Raw genomic sequence first — 17,593 nt, 5'->3', positions numbered from 1 at the left:
GCGGGCAGATGGCTTTGTCCACCCCTGCCTCTGGGGGCTGACCTCAAGGCACCGAGAGCCAAGAAGAGTGCGGGGCAGAGGGGGACGGGGTCCGGCCGCCCTCACTGTTCCTTTACCCGGTTCCTTCCTGCCCCTGCCACATGTGCGCACACACACGTACACACATGTACACATACTGTGCACCACACGTGTATACATGTGCACACACACAAACACGTGCACACTCCCATCCATGTGCACATACACACACTCCCTCATACACATGCGGACATACATACAAGCACTGTCTCCCCCTCCCTCTCCCTCTCCCTCGCCCATTTCTCCCACTGTGTGCTTGCTCTCACACCCCCATCTCCATCCTGTCCACCAGACATGTGACTCCCATCCCTCCCACTGCAGCACCAGCCTCTTGAATGTGAAGTACTGCAACGGGCAATTAGGGTCTGGAGGCCGGGGAAGCTTGACCTAAAGCTGCCTCACCACCACCAGGTCAGCAAGGTGACCTCAGGCCTGGGAGGCAAGCCACAGCTACAGGTGGAGGTGACAGCTGCATGGAGTAAGGGTAGGCGCTGAGGGGAACCAGCAGGGCTGGATCCCAGAGTTGTCCCCTCCGGGAGTTCCAGTACCCCCCTCCCGGAACGATGTCATCCCAAGAATTGGCAAGAGACACAGCCAAGGGATAATAAATATAATTGCTGTGACGGAGCCCAGCCTAGAGAAGAGGGCACCCTCCCTCCCAGACCTCACCTGGCCCCTCCCGCATGCTGAGGGGGAGTTAGAGGCTCTGAGGTCATGCTGGGGCTGCTGGGAGCTGCGGGGTGCTGAGGCAGCCGCCCCAGCGCTGGGCCAGCGCCTAGCCCAGGACGTCCAGGTAGACGGGGGGCGCCCGGGCCAGGGCCTGCAGCCGTGCATGCACATCCTTGATGCTGTGGCGCTGCTGCGGCTCCCGCTGCCAGCAGCCCCGCATGATGGCATAGACCTCCGGTGGGCAGGCACGGGGCCGCTCCAGCTCCCGTCCCTGCGTGATGCACTCAATTGCCTGGGGCCACCGGAAGGAGAGAGAAGAGGGCACACTGGGCTGGGTGCAGGAGAGGAAGCCAGCCCCAGCACCGCCCCTGCCTCACTGAGGCTCCCAATGCAGGTCCCAGAATAAGCCTGGGCCTCCTGGCACTAAGAATCTGAAAGGATGCAGCAAACCCCAAGATTCCTTTCCGCTCTGACACTGAGCAGTGGGACGGATTAAGGCTAAACAGACCCGGGAAGGTTGGGCTGGGGGTAGGACCACTTCCCGAAGGACTAGATTCAGACTCTCAAAACACCTGCCAGGTGGGCTGAGGAAGGCGAGGGGCCAAGGCCTTTGCCAAATCCATCAGCCTCCTGTCCAGGGCTGAATGGAGGAAAGGGAGGGTCCTGCACCTCAGCTCCAAAAGGCAAAAAGAGCAAGACTGCAGCTCAGGGACTCGAAAATGGCTGCCTTGCATTTGAAGGTGGAAGGCAACCCCACCTCCTTTTCTCTCTTGTAGGCACCGCTCTGTGGCGACCTAGCTCCTCCAAAAAGAAACTGCAGCAGGAAAGATCAGAGTGAGACTGCAGCAAGGCCCGCTAGAGCTGCTAAGGGATCTGAAGAAGGAGAGATGGTGGCAGGGAGCTGGATGATGCAGGGGCCTGGAGCTCTTCCTCCTGCTTCCCTCCCTCCCCATTACAGGACTGGGTTATAGACAGCAGTAATTCCATTCCTCCTCTCAGTGCTTGAGAAAATTAAAATCTATAACCCTCTCCCCCACCCCACCAGCCTCCAGGGAGCAGACTGCATTAGGAGAAGAAATGGAAACTGACAGCTGCGAGCCAAGGAGGGGGTGGGAGGAGCTGCCCTGGAAGACAGAACACCTGGGGCCTGCGCTGGCTACGTCCAGCTGGGAGAGGGGGCAAGCCGGTCCCTCCTACAGTCTAACGGCCAGCTTTCCTGCTGCAGCGTCAGGCCCTCGTGCTGTGCTCCTCTTCCCGTGCCTCTCCCTTCCACCCTGATAATCCTGTTAGGTCTACAAAATGCAGCCAGGGACGGGGTCTGGGCTCCATTGATAAAGGGCTTTGAGGTTCCTCCAGGATCCAGGTGAGCCTGGGCTTAGGGGTAAGTGGAGGCAAGAACAGCAGAGCGGAAGAATGCAAGAACGAACAGTGTCTGCAGGACGGTGCCCGCGGGCAGTGGGATGAAGGGCAGAAGGGGATGGAGTTCTCCTAGAAGAGCCCCCAAGGGGCAGGAAGGGTGGCGGGCCGGGAGACCACGGGCGGGCTGACCTCGGTGTTGGAGAGCTGGTACCAGGGCTGCTTGCCGTAGGTGAAGATCTCCCAGAGCAGCACGCCGAAACTCCACACGTCGCTCTCGGTCGTGAACTTGCGGTAGAGGATGCTCTCGGGTGGCATCCAGCGGATGGGCAGCATGGTGCGGCCTCCCACCTGCGGCGGGCGGGCGCGCGGGAGCGTCACCGCCAGGGGCGCCCCTGCGCAGGCGCTCCGGCACAGACCCGCCCCCAGCGCCGTCATTAAGAACACGGGCTGAGAGGGAAAACTGACGGCGCCAGGTCGTCCGAGGTGGCGGAGCCAGCCTCTCCTCCACTGGGGGCCCAGGAGCCAGGGGCCAGGTTTCAGCCTGAGGGTCTCGGGCCCCACGGCGCCGGAGGAATAAGAGGGCATGCCTGGCACGGGCGGGCTCTAGGCGGGGACTCGGCCTCCGGGTGGGGCGGAGCGGGGCTGGGACCCAAGACCCTTACGCGGTAGTAGTCGGTGCTGTAGATATCCCTGCTCATGCCGAAATCGCCGATCTTAACCACCAGGCCCTGCCCCACCAAGCAGTTGCGCGTGGCCAGGTCCCGGTGCACGAAGTGCAGTCCCGCCAGGTACACCATCCCCGCAGCGACCTGGCTAGCCACGGCCAGCAGCTGCCCCAGCCCCAGGGGGCCTGGAGCCACGTCCTCCCCGCCAGCCAGGAGCTTGGCATCCGGCCCGTGGGACCTGCGAAAGAGAGGGAGAAGGGGTGGGCTGGGAGGTGACAGTCCCCAGGAGCCTGGGGGCTGGGGTGGAACGGGGGAGGGGATTCAAGAGTCCAGAAGTGGAGGAAGGAAGGCACAAGAGAGGCTGCTGTCTGGAGGGGTGGCGAGCCGGGCTGGCAGGGGTGCCCAGCTCCAACGCTCCCCCCAGGGCCCACACCTCCCACATCCATGCCTTCCTCTCATGAACTCCACCCCCAGCATCCAGCTGCCCACTGGCCCCCACATCTCCTGCCCATGCACACCTCCCGCCCCCAGCCTGCCCCTGCTTGAGGGAACGGACCTCCCCCACCCAGTTCTGAGCCTGAAACCTGGGAGCCCTCCTGGACTCCTGTCTCTCTCACCTTTGCTGTGGGGTCGTCCTTCCTTCCAAAGGGTTCCAGGGTGCCCTCCCCCAACAACCACCACTCCAGAGCAGTCCCTAGTCACTCATCCCATTGCCCAGTATTCCTTAAAACCTTTGCCTGTGCGGCTGGCTTTGCCCTGCTGCCCTTTCCTACTGGCGAGCTTTCTCCTCATTCATTTACTTTTTCATTCATGCCAGACATTTGTTAAACATCTCCAGTGTGCCAAGCACCAGAGTACAGTGGAGAGTAGGACGCAGTGTGAGGAGACACCTGCCCTGCACTCAGGGTCGGGATGGAAGAAGTCAGGGAAAGCTTCCTGGAGGAAGAGCCATCTACACCTAGACTCCAGCCCTGAGGAATAGCGGTGGGAAGGGGTCAGGGACAGGGGTGGATGAAGTGGCTGGGAGGGAGGCCCAGTGTGCCAGGCAGAGGAAACTGTAAGTACAAGGGACCAGAGGCAAGAAGGAACAGATGGCCCTCCTAGGGGAAGTCTTCCAGACTTGTCCAGGAGCTTTCATGATGCCCTCCTTTGGTTCCCCCATGCTCTATCCAGCTTTTTCGAGCAGCTTCTCCCACTGCCTGGGCCCCCGATGGTGGCCTGCATCCCTGGAACCCAGCACTGAGGCCAGCCTGTGCCTGGTGAGCAGGGTTCCTCTGGCTCCTCCTGACTGGTTCCCCTGAACTAACCCACCTCCATGCTCCCCTCCTCCCCACACCTTCCAGGGGCCCCTCCCACCCCAGGGAAGCTAGGACTCCAGCTCTCTCCCAGCTGCCTTCTGCCGCCTGACTGCATGAATGACCCATCACTCCCAAGGAGTGTTTGGGGACCAAAGCACGACCATCTGCTGACAATCACACTGTGCCTTTTCATCTAGAACCACAGCTCTCTTGGGTGGGGAAACTGAGGCCAAAGAGGAAAGCTACTTGGCAAAGAAGGCTCAGCTAAGAAGCCACAGCTGCTTGCAAACCCTGGCCTCTCTCTGGGGCCCACTGCCCCATCCTCACAGGGGCCCATCTCATCAGAACATGTGACCATCACGTTCAGGGGCTGAAAGCAGGGTTCCGCCTGGGGTCCTGTCCCCTGGGGCCATTCCTACCTATGTGCTTGGGCACGTCGCTTAACCTCTCTAAGCCTCATTGTGAAAGGGGCACATTTCTTGGTTATTTAAAGGATCTGCACAAATTAGTAAACGTGTCAGAGCCAAAGAAATGAATTTTTGGTAACTTTCTTCAAGTATAAATTGCCATGTATGCTTGGACACTAACACACACATGCATATTTATGTAATTGCACAGACATGTGCATGCCAGCACAGATAGCCATGAGGGCGGCACACAGAAAGTCCCGGATAAGCGGTTGTCCTGCAGGCGGGGTCGCTGTGCCCACACACAGGCACGCCCTCTCTGCCAAGCCCACCCATCCTGAGGTCTTAGCTCCTGACTTCCGTCACCCTGGCCTTTGCGCGGCTGTCCCCACGTTCCCACGCCCGCCTCCTTGAGAACACGTGCCTCCCTGCTCCTTCCCGGGGCGCCCCCCTCCGTTCAGCAGACCTGCAGGGACGTGACTGCAGGGCTCAAAGCCGCTCGTACCGGAGGAAGCGGTTGAGGTCCCCGTGCCGCATGTACTCGAACACCATGAGCAGCGGGCGGCCCTCGGTGCAGACGCCGAAGAAACGCACGACGTGCTGGTGCTGAAGCAGGGTGAGCAGCTCCGCCTCGCGCTGGAAGTCCTGCCGCGCGCTCTCGGAGGCCTCCTTCAGCGCCTGAGGGGGCCGGGGCGGGGACTGAACCCTCAGACCCCGCCTTCCGCGCCTGGTGGGGGGCAGCCCTTGCCTCCCAGCGTCTGAGTCCTGAGCCCATCCCCAGCCTGAGCACCTGTCCTGGGACAACGGCCAAGGTCTTACCTTGACAGCCACCAGCATCTTGTCCTGCTCAGGCAGCAGGTGGTGGCACTCGGCAAGGAAGACCTTCCCGAAGGCGCCCTCGCCCAGCTCCCACTTGAGCACGATGTCCCGGCGCTTGATGTGGCGAACACCTGGGGGGCCTCTCAGGGTCAGGGTCAGGCAGGGGCCCCAGGCTTGGGAAGGATGGTGAAGGGCCGGGACAGGGCTGTGCACCGCACGAGAGCCCCATCCAAGGGGCTGGATGGGGGCTGAAACCGAGCCTTCACTTCTTCACCAAGCCCCACATGAGGGGTGCACAGGGGTGGGGGTGGAGGTGGGGGTGGGGCGGGTGGGGTGAGGCTTGTTCAGGCCTGGGGTGGGCAAAGGTGATGGCACAGGCTTCTACACACGCACGCACGTGCACACACATAAACAGACACGTGCACACACACATACACACACGCTCACATACAGACACACACAGAACACACGCTCACACACACACGTGCATGCACACATAGTCTTGCCCCCACCCTAGACCCAGCATAACCCCTCACAGGCATCACTGAAATATTGTGGGTTCTCGATAATGTGGCCTTGGAGCCCGGAGCCTTTGCCCTCGATGGGGGACAAGGAGCTGCCACCCAATGTCATGAAATGCAGTGACATGGCCAGTCCATCCTCTGGAGCCAGCACAGCGGGGCCTAGGGGTGAGACACAGCCACATAGAGGGGTCACAGCACAGGCACACACCCTGGCCCCTGCCAGGTTGCAGGATGCCAGGGACCCCACCTTGTAATTTGTAGGGGAAGGAACAGAGGAGCTAGGGAGCGAGACAGCCGGCCGGGGAAGGGGAGGTGCTCCAGCCTCTCTGCCTGGCTCCTGTCCAAGCCCAGGCCCCGTGGGCCACCAAAGAACTCCCCCACTGCCCCCCCAGAGCTCAGACCCACTTAGTGTTTGACTGCAGTCCAGCCACCAATTAGCATGTGCTGCCGCTGAAACTACCCCAGCATCAGCCCGACACACTCACAGGGCAGCCCCTGCCAGGCCCTTGTATGCCCCAAACACACTCACTAAATTCCATGTGTGCACAGCCCCCCCACCCAAGGCAGAGTCAGGAAGAGCCAGTGGGAAACCAAGCCAGTGACAGCCTGGCAGGCAGCCCCCTGAAGCCCCTCCACTCACGGTTGATCCCAAACTTGTTCCTCCGTCCACATTTGCTGAGCACGAGAAACAGTGTAGAAAGGAAGAGGCAGGCAAAGACAGCCAGGCCCACGGCCACTGAGACCTGCGGGCGGGGGCGGTTAGTCCCGGCGCCCGCCTCCCGGAGCTCCCACAGCAGGCTGTCTGTCCATCCTGCACAGGAGCCCAGCGCCAGGCCTCCTCCTCCCCTGGGCCCCGCGCTGCGGCTGAGCATGCGGGTGGCTGGCCCCGCTCAGGCCAGGCCATTGTGGTCCCATGCTCTGACCAGAAGTGACATGCAGAAGAGCCTCCAGCCCAGCCGCCTGTTGCCAAGTCCTGGGCAAGCCTCCCCTTCCCGTGCTCACCCCAAAAGGTGTTTCATCCTTCTTCTCCACCGGATCTCCAGACGTGCTGTTAGTGTCTGTTGGGTACACCGAGCAGGAGGTGGGCCTTGGCACATGCCATGTCTCCTCAGCAGCTCCCCACCCTGGCCCCAGCTGACCCCTCGGAACTCAGGTCACCCCCTGCCCTAGCCGTGGCTCCAGTGACCAGACAGAACGTGCCTCCAGCCCGGGCTACTCACCCACTGGTGAAAAGGAGACTGCAGCAGGAGGGAGGAGAGAAAGCAGTCAGGTGGGGGAGGAGGGCGGTGCGTCTCCTGCCCCCCTCGGGACTCATCCCTTCATGGACTGGGGGTGGGAAGGGGCGTGGGTGCTGGACCTCCAGCAAGAGGATGCACGTGGTCATTTTCCAGCTGGGCTGTGGGTGCCCTGGATGGGGCTGTCTGCAGCCAGCCAAGTGATGGGACAGATGGGCTTCAGGACTCCTGGGGCGTGGGGGAGGCAGGGCCAGGAGGCCAGTGCAGGGCTGAACCCCGACGCCAGGCTCCTTCTGTGTGGGACTGGGCACGCTCACTTCTGGGGTCAGGATTACCGCAGGATGGGGGCCAGGCCTTCCTGGAGACCAGGATGTGTACCCAGGTGGAGCCCAGGGAGTGGGGCAGGGTTCAGTGCGGCCCTCGCACCAGGGATGGGATCCTCGGGGTTGAACTCGAATGGGTTGTCCATGAAGGCGGCCATGACCGAGGCGGCGGCCTGGCCCGAGGGGTTGGCGGCCAGCAGCGTGTAGTTGCCATTGTTGACGTGGGTGGGTTGGTTGAGGCGCAGGCACCCGTGCCGCATGGTCTCATTGGCTGCAGGCTCCAGGAACTCGGTGAAGATGAAGCTGGTCTCGTTGAGCACGGAACCGTTGAAGAGCCAGCGCAGAGAGGGCGCCGGCTGGCCGTCCACCGAGAAGGGGATACACCAGTGGTGCATCTCCACCGGGTTGTGCAGGTGCACTGTGGCGGGGACTGTGGGCCAGAGAGAGGGCGCTGAGAGGGCAGGGACGGGCCAGACTGCCAGACCTGACACGTCCAGGGGCTGCAGGGGTGGGGGTCAGGGGCAGAATCTGGGGGAGGGCTACGGGAACAAGGTCAGCAGGCCCTAAGAAAGTCACGAGCAGAGAGGTTTCTAAAGAAAGTTGGCAGTAGATCTTAACTAAATTGGGCAGCAGGTGTATGACATTCAAAGGCTCAAAGAAAAGCGATGGGCCTGAGGTGAGGAACAGCCCTGGACAAGTGGGTCGCCAGCTTCTGGAAATGAAACATGGAGTCTTTTGGAAAAGAGATCTGGAAAAATGAAGTGTTATCAAGCTTACGAAGATGAGAGAGGGCCTAAACATCAAACAAGCAAAAAGAAAAAAGAAAAAAAAGAGTTTAAAAGCTTTTTGAAAGAAGACATGGTTTGCAATAGATCCAACCTGAAACAGGCAAAGCCCCTTTCAGAAAAAGAATATACATATACACACATGTGTGTACGGTTATTCTGGAATCCCGCCAGCTCACGCGCAGGAATACTATTCAGCAGTGAACTGAATGAAGTAAAGCGACTCCTGTTAACATGGGCGAATCTTCCAAATAAAATATGAGTGAAAAAAACTTAGACACAGAATAATAACACACAAGGTGTGTGAGTCCACCTGTAGCATGCAACACCAGCGAAAGCACGCCAGGTGGATAGACGAGCCCAGGGGCATGAAATTATTTTTGAAAGCGAAAAAACAATAGTCACAAAAGTCAGGATGGGCTGGAGAAAGGCGGGGCTCTGAAGGGGGAGAGGAAGGGCAGGGAGGGCGGGGAGCAGAATGGCTTAAAGTGTGTATGTTTTGTGCACGTCGCTCCGTATGTTACTGTCCACATTAAAGGAAGAAAAATTACATAACGTGGAAGATTTAGCATCGTTTGCTGGCAGACCTGGAGGAATTAGGCTGTGTGCCTAGAGGGGAAGTGGGGAGGGGAATGGCTTCTTCGAAACTGAGTCTGAGGGTTAAGGTCTTACAGAAGGTTTTACAAAGGGACCCCCATGGAGCACAGGGGAGCTCGGCGGCTGGTGCTGACGGCCTCAGGTAGCAAGACTTGGGCACGGGGCCAAAAAGAAATCCTTCCCATCCCGCTGGCCTTGACGAGCCCCCAGGATTTCCCCCAAAGGATCAGGTTTTCATGGGAATCTGGAAACAGCTGGCAGAGAACAGCTGTGGAGCCACACAGCCCACCCCTTTCCTCCAGGCCCCAGCCTCACATCCTCTTTTCAGGGAAGAGCGGCAGCGGGTGGGGATGGGAGGAGGGCAGTCACGGGGACTCACAGGAAACGTTGACCTGGACAGAGACTTCAGCCCGGCCTACGTTGTTCTCCGCCCAGCAGGTCACGTTCTTTCTATTGAAGTCACTGGTGACATTGGCCAGGGTCAGCGTCACAGATGACAGATCCTCAGATCGCTGCACCAGGGGAGAGGGGTAAACCAGGGAGGGCGTCAGCTGGCTCTGGCTGGGGGCTAGCTGAGGTCTTTGGGCGCCCCTCTGGCCCCAGGTGGAAAAGAGAGGCGGGCTCGTGGGGCGGGGAAGGAGAGCTGGATGGGGGACAGTGGCTCCCCTCCTTTATAGCCTGTTCATAGACTCTCTCCTGGAGCATTTATTTAGTGATCTGAAAAATGGAGAACAACCAGTAACCTCAAGGCAGGCACAAGGGACCCCAAACCGAAGCCACCCATCTGAGCAGCAAAGTAGATCTCGTGGATCCCACTGACTTGGGGGCCAGCTGGGACCTCCCCACCTCCTCACTCCCGGTCTACACACACTTAGTGTCAGGCCAGGGCAGGTCCGTCCGAAACAAGATGATACAGTAGCAACATGGCCTCCTCTGGCCACCAGGACAGACAGTGAAGTGAGAGAGGCAAAGTGACAGCATTCTGAATCATCGTGGAAAGATCAAATCCGTTTCACATTCTCTTCCTAAGAAACCATGACATGTGGAAGTTATATGGCCTGAAGACAAACCTTAATCTTGCTGAACTGTGGTTTCCGTGTTTTGTAAGCAGAAGAAGTAGACAAAAACTCTTTGGACATTTTAGAAAGCACTTTTCATAAAATGATGAAAATAAATGAAGTAGTGCCACTTATCTGGAAATTTCAACAAATGCCACTTATCTGGAAATTTCGCAAGTGTGAATCCCGTGACTAAAGCCCGAGGAGGAGAGGTTTCTCTGGGCCTCCACTGGAATGTGAGTTCAAAGCTGCTCGAAGCGCTGTCCAGCCTCTCCTGTGAGCTCTGGGCTGCAGCCCCAGGAGGAGAAGCCCTGCCCTAAGCTTCCCTTGGCTGCCCCGTGTCCTCCAGCTCCCGTGGGGGGGTGGGGTATGCCCTCTCCCCTCCGGCTGCTCTGCTACCCTTCAGTCTCCTGAGCGTAATCAGCATCCCCTCCCCTCGATTTAACCCAGTTAGAATGTGACTTTCTTTCTTCCATTATAGTTGACAATCGATATTATTTTATATTTAGTTCCAGGAGGGTGTGACTGTTCTATAGGAAGTTTTTAGAAAACACAGGTGGTAGCAAACACGTAGATCTCCCAAGAGGAAAGCAAAATCCTGTAATTTTCCAAAAGAGATAGCTGGTCAAAGGTCTTCCCACTGACGGTCAGGCCCACCTCGGCCTTGGCCTTGCCCCCTTCCCACTGCCCACTCTCGGTGGCTTTGATCTTGGGGAGGAGGAACCACTCAGTGGCTAAGTGGCCTTCAGCATGTCTGGACCCCCCTGCTCAGGACTCCAGTGGTTCTTCCCGCGATATTGTCCCAGGGGCCTCCTGCAATTTTGGAGTGAGGGCCTCCCAACTGAACCCCACACCCTGGGTCCCACTGGCCGGGCTCCTCCCAGGGGCTGCACCGCGTGTGTCTATCCACATGGGGACAGCCGTTTGGGCGGGCAGAGCCTACTGTTGGCCCCTTCTGACCTTGTCAGCAAGGCCTCCTGAGCCTGTGGTCACGGCCCGCTGCCCGCCTGAGGACACAGGCAAGCCTGGAAAGGTGCCCGATGACACATGTGAATGACAGGGACAGAGGCCGAGAGTGGCCAGGGGCAGGCAGGACAGCAAGTCCGTCACATCCACCTCCTCAGCTCACAGATAAGAAAACCAAAGTGCAGGCGGATTCCAGGGTTTTTCCAAAAGTCACTCTAAGAATTGATCAGTCAGCCTCTGGAAGCAGACCTGTGCCTCCCTGGCTAACACGCTCATCACACACCCAAGAAGGTGCTGCTTCCAGAACCTCCAGAACAAGCCAGAAGGCCCCAAGAACGTGCCTGGGTGCAGGACCACGGACAGTGCCCTCCCCACGGCCTTCAGCTTCCTTATCTAGAAAGGGGGCGGGTGGGAGGGAGGGTCTGTGGGGTCCCCTCCGCCCCACATGGGAGGGCTCTGTGAGCATCTGCCTTGCCGCCAGCACCAGGTTCAGAGATGGCCTCCAGGCTGGGCCAGTGCCCTCCCGAGGCCAGTGCCTGGGGCAGCCCCACGGCTGAGCCTGAGCCCTGAGGGTCTACACCGGCTCTGTCCATCCCTCGCCCTCTGTGTGCTCCTTTATTCGTGTCTCTTTCCCTTTGTCCCCCGTGCCCTGCGCAGGAGTCTCCTGGGAGCGGGGGGGAGGGGCGGGGCCAGGGCAGGGCTTCTCACCGTCTCTCGGGCTGACTCCTCCAGCTCCGTGAAGATCCAGCCGGCCCCGTCCAGGTCCCGCCCCTCCACCTGGCACTGCAGCAGCATGTCGTCCCCCACGTCCACGGTGGCGTTGGGCATCCAGATCTTCAGCATGGGCACGACTGGTGGCCCAGCATGCCCCAGGTGGGTTAGAGCAGGGAGTGGCTTCAAAACCCCACCTCAGGGCAGTGCTGCCGCCCCCCATTTCCTCAGTGACCCCAATGCCGCCAACCTTCAGTTTGCCCAGCTCTTGCCAATGCCCAGTGTCCAGGCCTCCTTCCATGCTGGCCCCAGCCCTGCTCTGTGCCCTGTCCCCAAGCACACAGCCCCTATGCCACCTCCAGCACCTACCACAGCTGGTGTTGGACAGGGGGTGCAAGGACCCCGACACGAAACACTGCAGCCCCTGTTCACGGATGCCGCCCAGCACCTCCTCCTCCCAGCGCCACAGCCAGTGCAGGGCACAGGAACAGTTCAGAGGATTGTCCGATAGGTCTCTGGGGGGGGGGAGACACCCAGAGAGTCAGGGAAGGGACAGGTGTGGGCCTGAGGCGCCCCAGCAAGAGGGGTGCCGTTGGACAGCAGAGGGAAGGAGTGGGGATGGAGGGGTGGTCCTCCCACCAAACCCCTAACAAGTCCTTATGAAAAGAGAGAATGCAGCAAGTCAGCTGGCTGTGGGCCACATGGCATTCTCTTACCCCGGGCTCCCCAGGGACAGTCCAGGTGACAAGGAGGAAGGACACTGCCTCCCCGAGTAACCCAGAGGCCTTGGGTGTTCCCCAAGCACATGGCCCACAGCTGTCCCCCCATCCCACGTGCACAGGCAGTGGGCAGCCCCCAGCCTCCTGAGCTCACACAAAATTAGTGGTCCAGGACAGTGCCCCCAGAGCAGTAACCCCTCAAGGTGGCCTGCAGGCCCTGCTTTGATGGGATCCCAGAGGCGGACAGGGAGGCCCCAGGCCACCTCCCCCCCACCCCTGCGTGCGGTTCACATGGACACGCACGTGCGCGCGCACACACACACACACACACACACACACACACAGGCACTCCTGCCCCTGGAAGCCCCTGCACTCACAGTTCCTGTAAGGACAAGCCCTGGACGGTTTTCCAGGAGAGAGACTTCAGAGCATTGGAGGACAGATTCCTGGGGGAGTTGAGACAGGGAGACAGACATGAGCCCCAGACCTGCTCTGGGCCAGCATGAGGGAGGGGAGGAGCCAGGAGGAAGCTGACAACCAGAACCAGCGGGAGGCGCTGGGGGTGGGGACAGGTTAGGCTTTTCCTGGGACAAGGGTTCACCCCACTTAACCCCCTCCCCAGACCCCAGGGAGGGGGTCTCAGGGAACAGCTGCTGCCCCCCCCCCACCCTTGGCCCCAGCTGGCAAAGTGCTGAGGCCCCAGCTGGGGGACCGGCTCCATCTGCGCTCCCGTCCCCACAGAGCCCTGACGGGGCCAGAGGAGGGGCAGGCCATGTCTCCCACACCCCTTGCCCCCTAGCCCATGACAGGGGTTTCAGAGCACGTCCTCAGGTCTCCTCCCCACTCCTTCTTCCTTCCCCTCCTCAGCGACTAAGACCAGTGGGCTGGAAGGGGCCAGCCCAAGCCCCCTGGTTGTAGAGATGGAGAAATGAGATGGGGGGGCTGCTCCCCACACAGGAAGCTGGTGTCTTGCACCAGCCTGCCACTCCTGGGCCCTTCTGCCTCTGACGGGCCTCCCCGACCCCTCTCCTTGCCTAGTTGCCCTGCAGTGTGTGGGGGCTGGGTGGGAAAGGCGCCACCACACCCCAGTCAGAAATGCTGACCACGTTAGCGCCAGACAGAGCTCAGTGTGCTTCTGTCCTGCCACTTACGGCTGTGTGACCACAGGCCAGAAGCTGTCTCTCTGAGTCCCAGCCTCCTCATCTATAACACGCGGTGACACTCTCTCTTACCAGGTCATTAAGTAGTGTGAGGTACACAGTTTTAACTGAAGCCCCCAGGATGCAGTCAGGATGTGACGTCACCTTAGTTTTTGCTGTTGTCTTTGCTAAATCATTGGTCACGAGAGTTTAGAGTTCCCAGCACAACCACAGGAATGGCCGGCCCCACCACCCTCCCCATCTCTCCACCCACCACCCACCCTGTGCAGGAGAGGGGCCACCAGGGACTCCCAGGGTCTCCCTTCACAAGTCTCTCCTGGCCATCTGTCCCCTCCCTCTCCTGAGCTGTGACTCCCCAAAGTGGGGAAGGTGGTGAGTGGCAGGTCTGACAGCCCAGCTCCCAGGCTATCCCAGGGGCTGGGAGGGGGTGGGAGATGGAGTCCCAGCCACACCCCAGGGTCCTGGCCGCCCTCTCCCCCCGCTCCCCAGTCCATGTGTATCTGAACCCTAGGAAAAGAAGTAGGGCAGGCACCTAGGAGGTCTTCCTGCAGCCTGAAACATGGACATGAAACAGCAAGAAGGACCAAGCTGGCAGGGATGGGAGCTGAGAGAAGTGCCATCCCCAGAGGGGAGGAGAAGAAGGCCCAGGCTGGAGCCTTTCTCAGAACAGGTCCCTGGGGAGGCCCAGCCCATTAGCTGCCCAAGTCTGGGTGGCCTCCCACCCCTTCTGCCCAGCCCTGGCCACTCACAGGCGACTGAGCCGAGGGGTGAAATGGAATGCATCTGGCGCCACGAAATGGAGGCCACTCTTCACGATGGAGCTGGGGACGGGAGCAGCAGGGTCAGCTACCCGGGGCCCTGGCCTCTGCCCACGCCAGCCCCCAGCCCCCAGTGCGGAGCCCTGGACCCTTCCCAGCCCTCACAGCTTCCTCGGCTACACTGGCCGTAACTTCCACCAGCCCCTCGGCCCTGGGTCGCTGAGCCCACCCTGACCCTCTGCCCTCCAGGCTCCGCACTGCACCCCATGTCCACAGAGCCCCGCCCCTCACAGGTTTCTCAGCTCCCCCAGGCCCCTCAGGTGAGTGAGGTTCAGATGCCGGAGTTGCGTCTCGTTCTCGATGTAGCTGTGGGGACAGGGGATGGGAGTCAGCGGAGGCCAACACCCCCCCGAGCCTCCCCCACCTGCCTCTCATAGTCACATGTATGCACACTCATGCACAGACCTGTTTACACGCAGACACAAGCACAGGCATGCACACACATAGACACAGAGACACACCTCCCACACAGGTGTACACACCTGCATGCTCACACCCTCACACGGGCACACATATGCATCTCATGTACACACACATGTGACCACATGTGCACGCTCACATTCCCAAACACTTGCCTGGCGTTCTACTTTCACACAAGGCCTCTCCTGCACATGCTCAAGGGGGTCACGCTGAAACATTGCGGCCACAGCCCCGCCCAGCACACGGGACGCCACGGTCATGCAAACCTGTGTGCCCAAACACGCCCGCTCGGGGCCACTACCTGGTCTCACCTGTGTTGCTACACACACACACACACACACATCCCACCCTCTCCCCGTCCCCACACTCAAGCAGCAATCCGTAGCCCCCCCCACCCCCACCTCTCAGCAGAGCAAGCAGAGGCATAGAGGCTGTCAGCCAGGGATGCTCTGAACCCCTCCCTGCCCAGGGGGGACCCAGGAAGGAGGAGAGGGGCAGTGAAGGGGCATGGCCTGGCTGGCTTACACAGTGAGAGCAATGAGAAGACTCAACAGGGCGGGGTGGCCGCACAACAGACAGCGAGACAGGCACTGAGAAAGAGATACTGACAGGAAGAGACTGGCAGAGAGAGAGACAGGCAAGGAGCAAAACAGATAAGGAAAGGGAGACAGAGAGATAAGGACAGAGAGCCAGAGAGCCAAGATAGGGATATGGGAACGAAGAAGGAAGAGAGGCCCTGCAGGGTGGGGGGCTGCTGGCGCCCTGGGTCCTGGATCCCGCACGCCAGGGAGTTCCTGAGAACTCAGCTTCTTGCCGAGTACTCACCCCACACACAGGCGCCCAATGCCAGGCCCCTGACTCACTGCCTGTCTCAGCACTCTCCCCCCCCCTACTTTCCCTAACTTGTGGGAACCAGGCCCAGCCTGACTGACCCTTTCCTCCACCCCCCTTCACAGCCTTGGCCCCAGCAGACAGCTGGGTACCAGGCCCTCAGTCCCCTGGGAATAACCTCCAGTGACTGGGAGGGAGAGTGAGTCCCTGTCCAGAGCTATAGGGACCCAGGGAGGGGTGAGAAAGCTGTCAGGCAGCGTGCTCAAAGCTGCCCCATTCGTTTGGATTCATAATCAATCTGTCTATTCGAGTCCATTATCTCCTCGTTATCTCCGCGAGTGCAGGAGGAGGAGGGGGCTCAGCGTGCGCAGGCTGAGGCGCAGGTCAGGCTGCCGCCCCACCCAGAGGGACCTCTCCTCACCACCCTGCGTGTGTCCTAGTCCCAGCCCAGCCTGTCCACACGCCCCCCACCCCCACGCTGGACCCACTTGCGGCTTGGAAGGGAACTGGGAGATGAGGGCGCTGGTGGGGCTATTCAGAAGCCTGGGCTCTGGTTTGAAGGCCCAGGGGGATGCTGAGTGGATCAGAACGGGGCAGCCTGGATCTCATGCTCCCTGCCGTTCTGCAGGGACCTAGGCCCAGACCAAGACAAGGCCCTCTCTTCTCCTCCTGGTCTCCCTCGGGCCGTTAGAGAGATTGAGTACCTTCCCGTTAATTGCCACGAGATACCCGAGTAACTCAGTGCCAATTATCGTATGCTACTCCAGTAACTTCCAGACAGTGACGGCACTACCTCGCATACCCTCCAGCCCGTCCATCACCGCCGAAGGCCAGGGTTCCTTGTCCACCCTGTAAGCCCCAGGCCAGAGGAAGGTTTTCTAGCAGGTCCTCCTCTCTTCTAGAAGTCCTGCTGGCCCCATTAGCCACACAGAATACTCAAGTATTTTTCAGCCATCACCATGTGATGCTTGAGTACCTCTAGGCCAATTATTACAGAACACTCCCATAGGTTTCACCAGCTGCTAAAAAGTGCTTGCAACCGATTACTGCAGAATGCTGGAGATTCCTCCCAGTCTGGGGCCTGACATCCCGCCCCAAGTAGGGAGACAGGGTGGAAAGGGAGACGGGGGTGAGGAGAGAGAAGGGGGGAGTCCCATTTCATACATCCAAAGCAAGGGGTGGAGGAGACAGGAGGTGGTGGATATGGGGAGAAGGGAGCTCAGCCTCCAAGCTGTGACTCTTCACCACCTCCCGCTTTTCCAGTTCAATTCCCATTTGCAGGGGGAAGAGTTGGGGTTGCCTGGTCATGACAAGGAAGAGGGGGTGGGGACTGGTTTCCCCATGGAAAGGGGATGAGGCCGGAAGGACCAAACTGAAGAGCTGTCCGCAGCTAACCACCTCCCTCCTAGCTCTGCCTGAGCTCCAGGAGGCGGCTTCCACATCGCTGGGCTTTCCCAGAACTGTCCACGGAGAGCGCCCCTTACTCTCCCCGAAGCCAGTGCTCCAGCCACACTGAGCTCTAACCCACGTCCAGCAGGAACTGCGGGGGCACAGCCAACTGCCGCGCCCGCCCCTCCTGACCACGGGCGAGTCCGCGCCCTCGGGGCACGGCTATGCCCGCCGTTCCCCGCGACCCCCCGCCCGCGGACACTCACAGTTCCGTCAGGTTCTCGGTGCCCGGCAGGTGGCGGAGGCTCTCCAGGGCCCCAGCCCGGGTGCAGCGCAGCCCCGAAGGGCCGTGGGGGCAGCAGACATCAGAGCAGGGTGCGGCGCCCGCAGATGCCAGCATCAGCCAGGCCAGCAGGCTGCCCGGGCCCGTAGGCCGGCCGTGCCGGCCAAGCTGCCGGCGCCCACCGCCTCGCAGCATCGCTGCGACGCTCGCCTCGCCCCGCGGGCCGCCGTCTGTGCGCTCCAGCAGCGGGCGCCCGGCCTCCCCCGACACGTGCGCGGGGCGGTGTTAATGACCCAGTCGCCAGGAAAGGGCGGAGCCATCGGCCCCGCCCCGCCCCGCCCCCTCTGGCTCCCACGTCTCCCCCACCCCTCCTAAGCCCCCGACTCGGCCCCCACCCCTTTCGGGGGCCCCCGCGCCAGCCTTCTCCCCCAAGATGCCCCAGCTCCGGGAGACGCGGAGGCGCGGCCGCGGAACGCCTC

General features: G+C 60.6%; 1 protein-coding gene across 2 annotated transcripts; it reads right to left on the bottom strand.

Annotated features, from left to right (window-relative positions):
• Window positions 1-673: 673 nt before the first annotated feature.
• NTRK1 (neurotrophic receptor tyrosine kinase 1) lies at window positions 674-17,410 on the bottom strand. Of its 2 annotated transcripts, XM_019711198.2 has the most exons (17): window positions 17,098-17,410; window positions 14,423-14,497; window positions 14,123-14,194; window positions 12,591-12,659; window positions 11,864-12,009; window positions 11,492-11,634; window positions 9,139-9,271; window positions 7,481-7,807; window positions 7,040-7,057; window positions 6,822-6,877; window positions 6,460-6,562; window positions 5,832-5,978; window positions 5,296-5,426; window positions 4,982-5,154; window positions 2,769-3,009; window positions 2,296-2,454; window positions 674-1,039 (listed from the first exon to the last, which is right to left on the bottom strand). In XM_019711198.2, exons 1-17 carry the CDS (start codon window positions 17,307-17,309, stop codon window positions 854-856), a joined length of 2,391 nt encoding a protein of 796 aa, XP_019566757.2. In that variant the 5' UTR covers window positions 17,310-17,410; the 3' UTR covers window positions 674-853. The 2 variants fall into 2 exon arrangements, with proteins under 2 accessions (XP_019566757.2, XP_074174859.1); XM_074318758.1 differs by lacking the exons at window positions 14,123-14,194; window positions 14,423-14,497.
• Between the last annotated feature and the right edge of the window lie 183 nt (window positions 17,411-17,593).

Source organism: Rhinolophus sinicus, linkage group LG14 (genome assembly GCF_036562045.2).
Source record: "Rhinolophus sinicus isolate RSC01 linkage group LG14, ASM3656204v1, whole genome shotgun sequence".
Taxonomy (NCBI): Eukaryota; Metazoa; Chordata; class Mammalia; order Chiroptera; family Rhinolophidae; genus Rhinolophus; species Rhinolophus sinicus.
Note: the sequence above shows the minus strand (reverse complement) of the source record. Positions and strands in the feature narration are given on the sequence as shown.